We start from the raw sequence: 14599 nt of genomic DNA on the forward strand, positions 1-14599 counted from the left end.
CACATCACACATGCACACACCTACACACCACACGACACACATATGCACATACCTACACATCACACGTGCACACACATGCACACACACATCACATGTGCACACACCTACACATCATGCATGCACAGACATGCACACACCATCACACGTGTGCACGCGCACACACACATACACATATTGCTCGCGGTCTACGTGCTGATGCACACTGCGGGAGCTTCTCCACCAACAGCAGAGGTAAACTTTCTAGGTTCCCACAGATTGGTTTCTCTAAACAGGCAAACTTAGATTTCAGCTGAGCGTATAAGGCTTAAGCCAGCCTGGCATGCGATGTCTTCTGTTTTAGGAAGGCTGTCGGCACCCCTCAGTGCAGGGGGGGCGTTCTGGGGGTCCTCTTCCTCCAGGGGCCACAGAGCTTCCCGCGAGCCTGCACGTTTGTCGTAGCTGCCTTCACACCTCATACGACTTTTCCCAGCCAGCTGCTAGCGTCGGCCCATTCTCAGGAGGTGGAAAGCGAGGCTTAGGAAGGGCTGGCCCTGGCGAGAGGAGGGTGGGGGCGCAGTGGAGCTCCCCACTGTTCCCGGGGACAGCCCGTGAGGCCGAGGGCTGCCCACGGTGGGCAGCGCACCCCAGTTCCCAGAGCAGTGGCTGCAGAAGCACGCGGCCTCTGGAGAGGGTGGGGTGGGGCAGAGCCTGCAAGATGGGGGTTCTCAGCCCCTCGACCGACCGGGGGATCCCCTAGCTCCACAGCCCCTCAGGCTGCCCGAGTGTTCCGGTCCTGGTGTCACCACCCCTTGCCGACATGGCCCCTCCCAGAGGTGCTGGCCGAGGGTGACACTTCGCTTCTCCCCCATTTCAGACAGATTAGAAGAAGCCGAGTTTGACCAGCTGGAAGAACAAGGTAGGTTCTTTCCACAGGGCAGAGTTCCTATGGGGACGGGCGGGGCCTTGGGGGATGATGCCAGGCAGAGGCTGCAGGGCTGGGTACAGATGGGGTGCTGGGCCGGGACCTCACACCTTCGTGGGGGAGGGCGGGCAGGTGGGGCGTCCGGCCCTGCAGGGGAGGTGGATGAGGTAAAGGTGAAGCCCCCCGCTGCTGTGGTAGTGGGTCCCCCGTGAACACGCCAGCCCTCCACCTAAGGTGGGGGCGTCCTCTCCATTGCCTGAACCCATGCCTGACCATGGTTCCTTTCTTGAAACCTAGACCAGCTGAAATTCTCTGCTTTGAGAGGGTGAAGGGGGTATAGGGCCTGTATTTGGAGCTTTGTGCTGCAGAAATCCCTCTAGGATCCGCCTCTTCTTCCCCCTGGGAGCTGGTTAAGGGAGACCCCCTCCTCCTTCCACACCACCATCTCGTCCCCCCACAGAGGGTCTGCATCGGGGAGATCCTGGGAACTTGAATGCCCGAGGTCCCGTTGGGGTTCCTTGGGAATGGGGTCCACCTAGACGCAAACAGGGAAGGGCCACTTTGGGTATTGGACAAGGAAGGTTCTGGATATTCCAGGGCTACTCCCGGGCCCTCCCTGCAGCCCGGGGCTTGCTAAGTGAGGGGAGGCAGGACCTGCCAGCGTTGGAGGGGGTGGGGGCACATTCACACCCACACATCAGGTAGTCAGGTCAGACATTTGCCCCTGAACCACACTGAATTCTTTTTTATTCCTAGCCTTTATAGACTAATAAAGAGAGTTAGTTCTGAACATATTTTTTGCATGTGAACTCAAAACACAAGAGTCTTTAGATGCTGGTTCTTTCCTTCCAAACACATTCCTCTTTAAGCTCATGTTTTCCCAACAGGAAGCTCAGCCCTGGATGTGCCTTCGGGCACTGGCTCCGTCCAAAGCCAACAGTCCGGTGGGCGGGCGCTTTGGGCAGTGGGCGTCCCCAGATTCTCCAGCACCTTGTCCCTTTAGTAGCTATGGACCTCGGATTCTCAAACCAGCCAGGGGGAAGGTGGAGACCCGGGGGTCTGGAAGCCATTCCTCATCTTTCCTACCAGACATGGCCCCAGACCAGAGCTGGACAGAGGGACACAGACATCGCTGTCCTCCAGCGGTGCGGGTTTCGTCTGTTCTGTGGGTTGCTTGTGAGCACCTGCTGACACATAGCTCTGATTGGCTCATAATGATTTTTCACGGGGGTCCTGCACCTGACAGGAGACCCCCAAGCACTGGGAACTCCCGCGGAGGCGGTTGTAGCCGGGAATGTGGACGCGTCTGTCCGTTAAGTGGCTTTAATTCTTTCTGGAGGGGAAAGGACTCCGAGTGATCGCAGAGCAGTGCTTTCAAACGGGAAGCATAGGAAGGGGTTACCGGGTGAAAAGCTTGGCCAAACCGATCCTTTTTCTTGTAACCGTGTTTGAGCTCCCCCTGAGTGCTGGGCTCTGGGCTCTGGGCTTGGCGTTTCACGTGAATTTTGGTGCTCAGGTAGGGGAGGCTCAGGCAGTACCTGACAGGGACAATGAGGCTCAGAGGGATGTCCCTATCCCAGTCTGGACCCCGATCAGACTCTAATCCATCCGGGGGGGTTGGTGCTTTGCAGAAATGCCTCAGCCTTGCCTGTACCCAGAGCCACGTGAGACCCTCCAGAAGGTGAAGAATGTTCTAGAACAATGCAAGTCCGGCCGGGGCTGCCCCGAGGAGCCGGTGTCCTGGGGTCTGTGCACGGCGTCCAGTGATGCAAGCTCACGGGACAGCGAGGAGCCCTCCTTCTGCTTGGACGCGGGGGCCGACTGGGCCCACCCGGAGGCCCTGGGCTCGCTGCTGCTGTTCCTGGACGCGCCTGGGTACAAGGCCTGCTTCCGTGGCCTGTACGACCTCTCCCTGCCGGGGCTGAGCACCCTGTTCTGTGGCTTCAGCGACGAGAAGGAGCTGGCCGGGCACTTGGCACAGGCCCGGGCGGCAGCCAAGAAAGCCGGCTTCCCCATGGCCCTCGCCAGGCTCTGCTTCCTCCTGGGGCGGCTGTGTGTGCGCAGGCTCAAGCTGTCCCAGGCCCGCGTGTACTTCGAGGAGGCTCTGGGGGCGCTGGGGGGCCGCTTTGGCGACCTCTTCCTGGTGGTGGCCGTGTACGCCAACCTGGCCACCATTCACCTGAAGCAGAAGAACAGGGACAGGTGTGCGCAGGTGGTGCCCAAAGCCTCGGCCCTGCTCCTGGGGACGCCCGGCCACGTCTGCAGCACCGAGGCCGAGTCGGAGCTCCTGAGGCACGCCCTGCGCCGGGCCATCCTCTGCCAGAGCCCCCAGGCCGAGGCCCGGGCCTGCTTCCTGCTGGCCAAGCACCACGCCCGCCTCAAGCAGCCCGAGGGGGCGCTGCCCTTCCTGGAGAGGCTGCTGCTGCTGCACGCGGCCTCGGGCTCCCCGGAGGCCAGCTGGCCCGCGGACGGCTACCTGCTCCTGGCCGACATCTACAGCCGCCAGTGCCTGCCACACCTGGTGCTCAGCTGCGTCAGGGCAGCCTCGCTGCGGGCCCGCGGCTCGCCGGGCGGCTCGCTCCGGAGCGCGGACCTGGTCCTCCGGAACTCGCCCCGGCGCCACCGGCCGCCCTCCCAGACAGCGCACTACCTCCGGCGGGCACTGGCCTCGGCGGCCTCAGGCCCCCTGCGCGGCCCCCTCTGCGCCAGCCTGGCCCGGCTGCACAGCCACCACGGGCAGCAGGCCAGGGCCATCTCCTGCATGACGCAGGCCGTGGACGCGGCCGCGGGCGCCGGCGGCCGCCTGGCCGTGGACTACGTGGTGGCGCTGGCCTGGTTGTACGTGCTTCACGGCCAGAGCACGGTGGCCCTGGACATCCTCGAGTCCGTCCTGGATGTGGCGGTGGCCAGCGTGGACCAGGAGGGCGTGATCGCCAACGTGGCGGCTGTGGCCCTGAGGAGGACGGGCAGGACCCGGCAGGCGGCCGAGGGCTACTACCGCGCCCTGCGAGTGGCCAGGACCCGGGGCCAGCTGCGGAACCAAGCGGTGGTCCTGGCCAATTTCGGGGCCTTGTGCCTGCAGGTCGGCGCGGGGGGCCTGGCCCAGCACTACCACCTGGAGGCCGTGAAGCTCTTCTCGCGGCTGCCCGGCAGGGAGCGCGGCCAGGACTTCACCTGGGTGCTCTTGAGGCTGGGCCACCTGTACACCCGCAGGGCCCTCGCCCGACAGGGCAAGTGCTACTACGAGTGGGCCTTTCTGGTCGCCGTGGAGACGGACCACTTGGAGGGTAAGCATCAGCCGCGCCCGGTTCCCGGCCCCACTCTTCCCCGGGTCGGGGTCCACGCGCCGGCTTCCTGGGAGATAACGTGTTTTCTTTCCATGTCTGCCCAGAGCACGCCCGGGGTTTGCGACCTGGAGGCAAGCGGTGGTTTTCCCAGCATCCAGAGTGTTGAGTGGTGGAAACCTGCAGATACTTGCAGGTGCCTTTGAGGCTGGCTGGGGGGCGGCTCTCGGAGCACGCCAGGCTCTGTGCAGGCTCCGCTGGTGGCCAAATGTGGGAAACTGATGCCCAAGTCACAGGAGACACAAAAGGGGGTACTCCTTGTGATGATGGGAGGCTCTGGCCCCGGCTCATGGGACCTCAGGGTTGAGGAGGGTTTAGCCAAGCATGGCATGGAGGGCAGGCAGAAGGTGCAACCCATGCAAAGGCTCTGGGGTGAGAGGCTGGGCCATGCAGGGAGATGCAGAGTTTGGGATGGGTGCATTGGGTGGTGGGTGGTGAAAACCCAAGCAGGGGCCAGGGAATCCAGACTGTGGGCTGGCACTGGGGAGCCACTGAGGGATAGAGGACACTCACTGAGCCTGGAAGGGGACCCTCTGGACCCCCAGGAGGAACCAAGAGCCGGGTCCCTACACGTGCCCTGCAGCCTCGGGCAGGTCCTGGCTGCGCTCACAAGGCCCGCTGTCCCCCTCCCCCCGTGCTAAACCTCAAGGACACTGAGGGTCGCTCCATCCTCTCTGAGCTGGTTTTGGTAGCTTGTGTCTCCCTAGGTTTGTCCGTTTTATTGAGGTTGACCTTTGTCAGCATAAATTGTTCATCCTCTTCTGTGCCTTTCGTTTCTGTCAGATTGGTGCTAATGCCCCCTCATTCACTGCAGATTCTGACAACTTTACAGCTTTTCTTCTGGTCTGGCTAAAGATGAGTCCGTTTTGCTCATCTTCCCGAAGATCCTTCATTCAGTTTCATTCATTTTCTCTCTCGGTTTTTCTCTTCTCGATGTTACTATTTTATCTCTGCTCTTGAACCTTTTTTGTTCCTTTTGCTTGCTCTGGGTCTAGTTACCTCCTCTTTTTGGTGGAAGTTTAAATTTTTTATCTGAAATTTTTCTTTTTTAATGTAGGCATTTAGAGCTAGAAAGTCCCTCTAAATGCTGCAGTCCTGCATCCTGTAGGTTTGGGTATGTTGTGCTTTTATCTCCACTCATCTCCAAACACCATCGAGTTCCTGTTGTGATGTCTTCCGTGAGCCGCGGGCTATTTAGGAGCACGTTTTTTGCACCCACATACCCGTGAATTTCCCGAACTTCCTTCCTACTGATTTCTGGTCTCGTTCCATGCTCTGTAAGACGCCCGTCCCCTCACATGTACTGAGAATTGCTCTGGGACTCGGCACATGATCTGTCCTGGAGAATAGGACGTGTGAGGTCGCATGGGTCACGGGGTTGTTCTGATCGTCTGTGTCCTCCTTGATGTCTGGATCGGTTTAGTGGGGAAAGCGCTCGACCGCCCTCAGCCCCCTGGTTCAGGCGAGGCAAGTAAGGCTGTGGGCTCGGAGCCCGGCTCCGTCAAGGAGCTGGAAGCTGGGTCTGAATCCCAGCCCCACCGTGCGCTGTGTGCTCCAGACCCGGTACTCTGCTTCGGACTTAGCGTGCCCACCTGCCGCGTGGGGAGGCTGATGCTGTCTGCCAGTCAGTGTGGTGCGAAGGCAGCCCCTGTCTGGCCAGGAGGGGTCTTGGGAAGCAGAGGCAGGCTGCAAGGCGTGCTGGGAGGGGCTGGCCAGGACCCCCAGGCCTGGGAATCGTGGAAGTGGTCAGCAGCGTGTCTGTGACATGCCCTGCCTGGGCTCCCCACGGTGCGCCTCAGCTGCTCGACCTTGAGCAGGGGGCCTAGCCTGTCTGAGCTCAGTTTCCCCACCTGCCACGACCCCGGCTGGAGGCACGGAAGACGCAGGCACACAGCGGGGGCCTTTGAGCCCTGCAGATGTCCCATGTCACTGCAATGCACGATGGTGACGTGCTCCTCCTGTACCCCCGCCCAGGCCAGCTGCGAGCCGTCCAGCAACTGTGTCACTTCTACAGCAGAGTCTTGCCCAGTAAGGCCCAGTGCGTCGTCTACCACGAGTTTCAGCTCTCGCTGGCCGGCAGGGTGGCCGACAAGGTGCTGGAGGGCCAGCTCCTGGAGACCCTCAGCCAGCTCTACCTGTCGCTGGGCACTGAGCGGTAAGGACACCGGCCCCGATCGGGGGGCAACCTCTCCTTAGGGACTGTTTCATTCCTGGTGTCAGACAGGCTCTGAGTCGGCGGGCCTGGGGGTCGTCCCGACCAGGGCTCGTGGGTCCCAGGATAGCTGTCCTCCGCCCACACACCTCCCGACCTCCCGATGGAGGCAGCGTGTGCGTTTCTGGGCCATTCTTCCTGTCCTGGTGGCTTTAGTAAGCTGACCTCTGCCTGCCCTGAGTCTCCTCTGGCCAGTCCAGCTCTGGGCCGGGCAGCCTGTCCCCAACTGTCCCCTCGGATGACACACACAGTGGCCACATGGACCTGAAGGATTCTCATCCACGGAGAGGTAGCTGGCTGTCCTGCCTGCTTCCTGTGGGCAGAGTTTCAGGGTCACCTGTCCGGGGTGATGCCCACACTGAGCATCCTGATCAGATGGGGTAACGGACGGCCCGGGAAGATCACAGATCACCTCTGGGGACTCACTGAGAGGCAGGGAAGGAGCCATGGGCCCATCTCGGCCTCCACCCCACACCCTTGGGCCTCAGTTTCACAGCAGGACTAATGGACAGTGACCTTGATCGATGCTTCTCAAAGCAGGGTCCCTGGATCAGCGGCATCCACATCACCTGGGAGCCTCCTGGGAATGCACAGTCCCAGGCCCCACCCCAGACCTGCTGAGTCCGAATCTCTGGGAGCAGGGCCCTACAATCCTACCTGAGTTTGGGAACCGCTGGCCTACATTATCTGTAAATCTCTGCCCAGCGCTGATGTTCCAGGCTGTGGCTGGAGGGGTCGGGCGGGCCCGTGTCTGGGGAGTCGGGGTGGGGTGCAGAGAGGGTGGTCTGCTCCTCCTCCCCGTTCCCTCCAGAGAGTGTCTTTTACTGTTGCCGGATGCACAGAAGTCACCCGACAGGCACTGGGAAGAGCCTGGCATGCCTGCTTGCAGGCCGCGGGCCTGGGGACACCCGCTCTGACCGGCCCGCTCGAATTCCAGGGCCTACAAGTCCGCGCTGGACTACACCAAGCGCAGTCTGGGGATCTTCATCGACCTCCAGAAGAAGGAGAAGGAGGCGCATGCCTGGCTGCAGGCAGGGAAGATCTACTACATCCTCCAGCAGAACGAGCTGGTGGATCTCTACATCCAGGTGCAAGGGCGTGGGGCGCGTGCGTGCACACTCCGCTCCCCGGCTCGCTTGCTCCCTCATCCCCAACCCGCTGCGGGCACCTGCTGCTTGCCAGCCGCCCCTGCCACCCCCACCCTGGACGCCCCGCCCGCCAGCATTTTCCACAACAATCCCAGCCCCCGGGGCCCAGACGCCTGTGCCCCTCACCGCGCCCACCACTGTGTTGGTACACAGCAAGTGCTCAGTAAACGTGCAGATGATGTGTTCACTCGACTGACACACAGAAGAACTTGCTTTGGCAGCATATGGCCTGTCCCCTTAAAAAATGCATTCATCACGGGAGCTCCATTTCCAGCTGAGTTCCCAAACGTGACATGATTTTGAGTAAATTGAGAGACTCATGAGGCTCATGAGTGTTTCCATTTTTGAGCACCTGGTGTGTACTTCCCTGGGCCAGGGGCTGAGGATCCCAGAGCGGGAGCGGATGGCTGCGGGGGGCGGGGAGGGCAGTTCTGACAGCTCTGACTCGGGGCCACCTCGGGGCTGCGGACAGGGGTGTGGTGGTGAAGGCCAGAGGTGCATGGGAGTGTGGCGGGTTCTGGATTGCCCGCGGGGCCAGCCCACTCCTGTCCACTCCTGGTGCTTGTTGAGCACCTGTTACGCGCCAGGCACCTTGCTGGGCCCTGGATGCATTGGAGAACCAACAGCCTTAGCATCTGGTGGGAGAGACGGGCAGGTGTTGCCAAGGGCCGCGGAGGAAAATAAATAGTAGAGGGGAAGCCGGAGGAGAGAACGCCAGGGTCCGGGAGCGGCCGGCAGGACTCAGAGCCCCCTCCGAGCTCCGTCCCAGAGTCCTCAGCAGCCCACACCTGCCGACTCCCGGGGCCCCAGCTGGATGGGGCTCCCCCTGCTACGTAGTGGGAGCTGATGTCCCCAGCTGCACAGGGGCTGGAAACAGGCCAGTCCCTGCTGAGGGACGGAGGTGTGGGAGAGGAAAGAGACACCCAGCGCACGTGTCGTGCATCCTCAGGGCCGCCTCAAGGGCCTGGGGGCGGCTGGGGAGGCTGTGAGCTCCCTCCAGAGCACTGTGGGTCTCATGAGAGTTCCTGCATGCCCACAGGTGGCACAGAATGCGGCCCTGTACACGGGGGACCCCAACCTGGGGCTGGAGCTGTTTGAGGCGGCTGGGGACATCTTCTTCAATGGGACCTGGGAGCGAGAGAAAGCAGTGTCCTTCTACCGGGTGAGCTGGGTGACGAGGGTGGGCCTCAAGGGCCGAGGCATAGGAGTGGGCTGGCAGAGGCCTCCCACCTGGACTGGAGGGCTGCCCCATGCACTCACTTTGTTTCTCGGTGGTTTCACCTGGGGTGATCTGGACCCCCACCCCCAACCTGGGAGGGAAGGAGAAAGGAGGGACTGTTTGAGGGACAGAGGCAGCTTCAGGCTTACAGGTCCTCAAACAGCTGGGAGGCGAGTCCTGCTCCGTCTTGCAGATGAGGAAGCTGAGGCTCAGAGAGACAGGACAGCACGTCAGTGGGGGGACCGGCACTGGGGCCCAGGGCTGTAGGAGCCTCCCAAGGAGGCCGGCTTCTCCCTGCCTGCCCGGCTCACGGCGTGCAGCTCAGCCCTGGGGTACAGAGAGACATGCGTTTTTAGAGCGCGGAGGGGTGTTGGACCCTCCTGGTCAGGCTCTCGTCGCCCGGGGGGTGGGGGGCGGTCTGAGGTCACTGAGATGGGCTGCAGGTCACACCCCAGCTTGCTCAAGGCCCAGTGGCCCTGGGACTGTCAGGGCCTCCCCCTCTGCCCTTGGGGGCCAGAGCTGAATACAGACGCAGGGATGGAGGGGTGGAAGCTCCCTGCGTGTGTTCAGGGCCCTGGAGCGGTCCTGGGTCGGGCCGGCCGCAGTGGGCAAGGCCTGACAACTGCCTGTGCGGCAGGATCGGGCGCTGCCACTGGCCGTGACCACAGGGAACCAGGAGGTGGAGCTGCGGTTGTGCAACAAGCTGGTGGCGCTGCTGGCCGAGCTGGAGTCACCCCACGAGGGCCTGGAGTTCGCCCACGTGGCCCTGGCGCTGAGCATCACCCGGGGTGAGCCCTGCACACCGGCCCCCGCGGGGCCTCCGCCTCCGGCACCTGCAGGGTGGGCATAGGAGGCCGAAGCCCAGGACGCCTGCGGGGCTGCTTGGGGCTGCAGCTGCCCTCTCTCCTGCCGGGGGGCTGGGCTGAGAGGCCCCAAATCTGCCTGGGGGACGGGTCGGGGACTCTCAGGAAGTGTCCCACTCGCTACGTGTCCGCTCTGTGGCTTCCTCCGCCTCTCTCCCGGCTGACCGGGAGGCCGGCTGGTGGCCCTGCATTGTGGACACCCAGGCTTCTCTCCCGTCCCTGCACACATGCCATGCCTTACTGGTGTCCGTCACCGCACTCTGCCGGCCCCACTGTTCCTGGCTGGCCACACCCCGGTCCCCTCGATGCCGGGCACCCTCTGTCCCAGCACCCCAGAGAGAGACACGCAGTGGGTGTGCAGCAGGGTGTGTGTGCAGGCCCCACGGGGAACGGGCAGGGACCTGGAGACAGGTGGGGGGAGGGTGGGGGGAGGGGACTCCTGCTAATGCAGCAGGGAGGGGCCCTGTCGTGTCTGCAGGTTGGCCGGAGTCCCAGTGCTTGGCGATGCACAGACTGCCTGACTCTGGGGCCTGCTGTCACCCCCTCCAGGCAGCCGTGTGCAGACACAGAGCTGGGATGTCCACCTTCCTGACGTGGACAGGGCGCAGGCAGTACTGGGTCCGCTGTGTAGACGGGAAGACTGAGTCTTGGGACGGGAAGTGACTGGCTGGAGCTTTGAGACAGTGTGGGCGTGGGGGCCGGAGCTGGTCTGTGCCCCCCACCCCTGCAGCTGTGACCTCACGCGCGCCCCCTCCCCTGCATCCCTAGGGGACCGGCTGAACGAGCGAGTGGCCTACCACCGGCTGGCGGCCCTGCACCAGCGGCTGGGCCACGGCGAGCTGGCGGAGCACTTCTACCTCAAGGCTCTGTCACTCTGCAGCTCGCCCCTGCAGTTTGATGAGGAGACCCTGTACTATGTGAAAGTGTATCTGGTGCTCGGCGACATCATCTTCTACGATCTGAAGGTGGGTGGGGGCGGGGGGCAGGGCTCGGGGCACTTGGGTCCCTCTTGGTGTGGGGTCGCACGCAGAACCCCAGGTCGGGGTCCCGCCCTCCTCCAGCGTTGGCCCCCGTGTCTGCCCCGCGGAGCTCCAGGCCAGGCCGTGAGGAGCAGGCGTGGTCAGCAGACACCGTCCCAGGCCCTGGAGCCGGGGCCTCTCCCCCATCCGCTCCCAGCCCCGCAGTGGACACAGACCAGAGCCTGGAGAGGTCTCCCTCGCTCCCCTACGCCCACCGATGCCCATCGCCCCACCCTAGGGATAGCATGGCACTGCACCGCGGCCCTGCGCCGTGTCGGCTGAAGGGGTGCGCCCCAGCCCAGGGCTGACTTCTCCCCCTCCACCTCCCCCCTGAATGCCATCTAGGAGCAGGGGGGGCACTGGAAGACCCCCACCCAGTTGGTGGCCCCCAGCTCCCTGCCTGGGGCAGCCTTGGCTATGCACTAGTGACACCTGGTGGTCAGAGGTGGTCATTGCGGCCTCCTGCTATGTCAGAGTCCCACAGTTCTGGGGGAGCTTGTGGGCAGTGGTGGGTACTGCAGCTTAGCCTCACTGCATTCCAGTCTGTGTGATCCAGGCTCTGTGATATCCAGGCTCTGTGATTCCAGGCTCTGTACGATCTAGACTCTGTGTGATCCAGGCCATGTGCCATCCAGTCTGTGTGATCCAGGCTCTGCATGACCCAGGCTCTGTGATATCCAGACTCTGTGTGATCCAAGCTCTGTGTGATCTAGGCTCTGTGCCATCCAATCTCCTTGCGATCCAGGCTTTGTGTGATCCAAGCTCTGCACGACCTAGGTTCTCTGTGATCCAGGCTCTGTGCCATCCAGGCTCTGTGTGATCTAGACTCTGTCTAGATCATGTGCCATGTGCCATCCAGGCTCTTATGATCCTAGCTCTGTGCCCTCCAGGCTCTTTGTGATCCAGGCTCTGTGTGACCCAGGCTTTTGATATCCAGGCTCTGTGATTCCAGGCTCTGTGCGATCTAGGCTCTGTGTGATCCAGGCCATGTGCCATCCAGACTCTGTGTGATCTAGGCTGTGTGTGACCCAGGCTCTGTGATATCCAGGCTCTGTGCAATCTAGACTCTGTGTGATCCAGGCTCTGTGACAACCAGGTTCTGTGTGATCCAAGCTCTGTGTGACCCAGGCTCTGTGATATCTAGGCTCTGTGCAATCTAGTATCTGTGTGATCCAGGCTCTGTGTGATCCAGGCTCTGTGACAACCAGGTTCTGTGTGATTCAAGCTCTGTGTGATCCAGGATCTGTGACCCAGGCTGTATGTGACCCAGCCTCTGTGTAATCCCAGCTCTGTGTGGTTGGCTCTTCACATGCTTTATAGTTCTAGAAGAGAGGTGCCCCCACAGGACAGGGCAGAGACTGAGGCCGGGCATGGTCCGTTAATCAGAGTAGGGATTGGGAGCCGCATGGTGGGGATCCAGTGCCCGGGACCTCGGAACCCACACCGTCTGACCCAGTGACTGTGCTCCATGTCTGTGCCTGCTGTCCCAGGCTAGGCTCTGGGCTGGGCCCTCCCCCGTGCAGGGGCCGTGGAGGCTGGGGTCGGGCAGGCCTGTGGCCCACCTCAGCTGCGCTCCTTATACCCAGAGCCCTCGGTCGTCTGTGACATAATGCTCCTGACCCCTGGGTCATCTGAGGATGGGGCCACATAGAGCTTAGAACCCCAGGTTCTATGAGATTGGTGACTAAGCAGTTCTGCACAAGAAGGGGAAACTGAGGCTGGAGAGGTGAACACACTTGTCCAAGACAAGAGTCAGGGAGCTGGGCCCAGGGTGCCTGACCTGATGCCCAGGCTCTGGGGACAGGACCTTATCTCTCCACGGTCTCATGGTGCAAGAAGGAAAGGTCCCTGGGCCCGGGAGGCTGGGGTCAAGGGGCCTCCCTGCCATGACCACCGTCAGCACCACGTCTGTCTTCACCACGAGGAGATCTTGGAATTCCATCAGGGGCCGCGGGCCTACTTCCTCCCCTCCGGCACACGCCCAGGAGGCAGAGAGGCTCCCTGTGGCCCCGTACAGGACAGGCATGCACACACACGCAGATACACACCCCCCCCAAGCGAGCACCCGCTGTGGCCAGTTCCTTACTTGGGATGTCCCCTCCTCCAGGAAGCCCTCCCATTCCGAGCGGCGCAGGGAAGGGCAGGGTCTGAGTTTAGCGCTCCCTCAGGAGGGGCTGGGGGTGGGCAGGTCGGGGAGGCTGGGCACGGGCAAGCCCCCGCCCGCACCCAGGCGCATTAGTGCCGAGTCTGGCAAAACGCCATCTCCCCTTCAGGACCCCTTCGACGCGGCCGGGTACTACCAGCTAGCGCTGGCCGCGGCGGTAGACCTGGGCAACAAGAAGGCCCAGATGAAGATCTACACGCGTCTGGCCACCATCTACCACAACTTTCTCCTGGACCGCGAGAAGTCCCTCTTCTTCTACCAGAAGGCCAGGACCTTTGCCACAGAGCTCAACATCCGCAGGGTCAACCTGGCCCCGGAGCGGTGCTGGGGGCGGGCGCCCTGGCTGGCCCCCAGCACCCCGCCCTGAGGACCGCTGTCCCCACCTCTCCTAGTGTCTCTGCGAGGCTCATTTTCTGGGAAATGGAGGCATGGAGGTGGGGGTCCCATAGCAATACGTGATTTTGCAGGAGTCTGCTCGAACCTGCAAGGCCCCGTCCCCCACTCTGCCTCCAGGGGAGTGCCCAGGGCCCAGGCCCCGTCCCCGGGGACCACCCTGCGGCTGCACCTCGTCCGCGGCGATGAGCTGGAAGGACTGGCCCCCTGCCGGCCCCCCACACCCAGTTCCCCCACGTCAGAGTGAAGGTGGCTGTGGGGTTCCCTGGGCATCTTCTTTCTCCCTTGCCCATGCCCTCGCTGTGTGTCTGGCTCTGGCCCTGCCTGTAGCCCTCAAACTGCCCTCACGGGGCCTGCACGGTTGGGGCTGGTACCGTCTTCATTTCCAGTGGAGGAGATGGAGGCACAGAGAGGGTAGGTGCCCGGCCCACCATCACACAGCAGGTAGGTGGGGCCGAGTGTACCACCTGCCCGCCTGCCCCAAGGGATGCATCTGCCGTAGGACCCAAGGGCGGGTCCGAGAACAGAGTGTTAGCACGTCAGTGTCCCGAAGGCAACAGAGACAGGCAAGGGGAAGGTGGCCCCAGTGCTCCCCGACCTGATTGTCCTCTGGCCCAGCCTCACCGGGCCTGTGTGCAAAGCCTGCTGCTGAGCATGTTTAAAGGCGCATCGGGGCCGCCAAGTGCCGGGGACCCTCAATTTACTGGCAGGGACACTGAGGCCCAGCGAGGCCGTGGGTCTCCTGGCTGGCTCTCACCCACACGGCGTTATTTCAATCTCCTCTCTTTAATTTATTTTGTTAAATACGGTGAAATCTACATAAAATTAACCATTTAAAGTGGACCATTCAGTGGCATTTTGTGTATTTACGGTGTTGTGTAAACACCGCCTCCACTTAGTTGGAAAACATCTTCATCTCGTGGACCCCTGTGCCCCGAAAACATCACTTCTTGTTTCCCCTTCTCTGAGACCCTCCTTTAGCAGAAGGGGAAACCGAGGCCAGCAGAGGGACTGGCCGGTGGGCAGAGCTCTGGGTTTGGCTCTGCGCCCAGGAGAGGCGGAAGAGCCGGGAAGGCCCCGAGGAAGGGAGGCAGGGGGTCTCCACCATCCTTACTGTCCCTGGGGTCCAGGGGAGCCCCCAGCCCCTGCCCGGCTCAGAGGTGGCCTGCAGGCCCCGTCCTGGCCGCTCCCACCAGGGGGCAGCAGAGAGACAGCCGAACCTTCCAACCTTGACCCCAAACTGCCTTCTCGGGGCTGGGCGTGGAAAGTGGGAGGAGGCCGCAACGAAATTGAAAACAGGACGACCTGATGACCCACACTGGTGTGGCAGGCCACG

At 62.3% G+C, this 14599-nt stretch overlaps 1 protein-coding gene across 1 annotated transcript in view; it reads left to right on the forward strand.

Moving 5' to 3' along the window:
- SH3TC1 (SH3 domain and tetratricopeptide repeats 1) overlaps window positions 1-13286 on the forward strand; it is a 44471-nt gene extending 31185 nt beyond the window's left edge. The window contains exons 11-18 of the mRNA XM_021677621.1: window positions 854-895; window positions 2533-4188; window positions 6220-6400; window positions 7395-7545; window positions 8645-8767; window positions 9462-9612; window positions 10456-10652; window positions 12980-13286. Coding sequence (XP_021533296.1) covers window positions 854-895; window positions 2533-4188; window positions 6220-6400; window positions 7395-7545; window positions 8645-8767; window positions 9462-9612; window positions 10456-10652; window positions 12980-13237 — 2759 coding nt within the window. The 3' untranslated portion in view covers window positions 13238-13286. The remainder of the gene's footprint in view (window positions 1-853; window positions 896-2532; window positions 4189-6219; window positions 6401-7394; window positions 7546-8644; window positions 8768-9461; window positions 9613-10455; window positions 10653-12979) is intronic.
- The last annotated feature ends 1313 nt before the right edge of the window (window positions 13287-14599 follow it).

This window comes from Neomonachus schauinslandi, chromosome 2 (genome assembly GCF_002201575.2).
Source record: "Neomonachus schauinslandi chromosome 2, ASM220157v2, whole genome shotgun sequence".
In the NCBI taxonomy this organism is placed as follows: domain Eukaryota; kingdom Metazoa; phylum Chordata; class Mammalia; order Carnivora; family Phocidae; genus Neomonachus; species Neomonachus schauinslandi.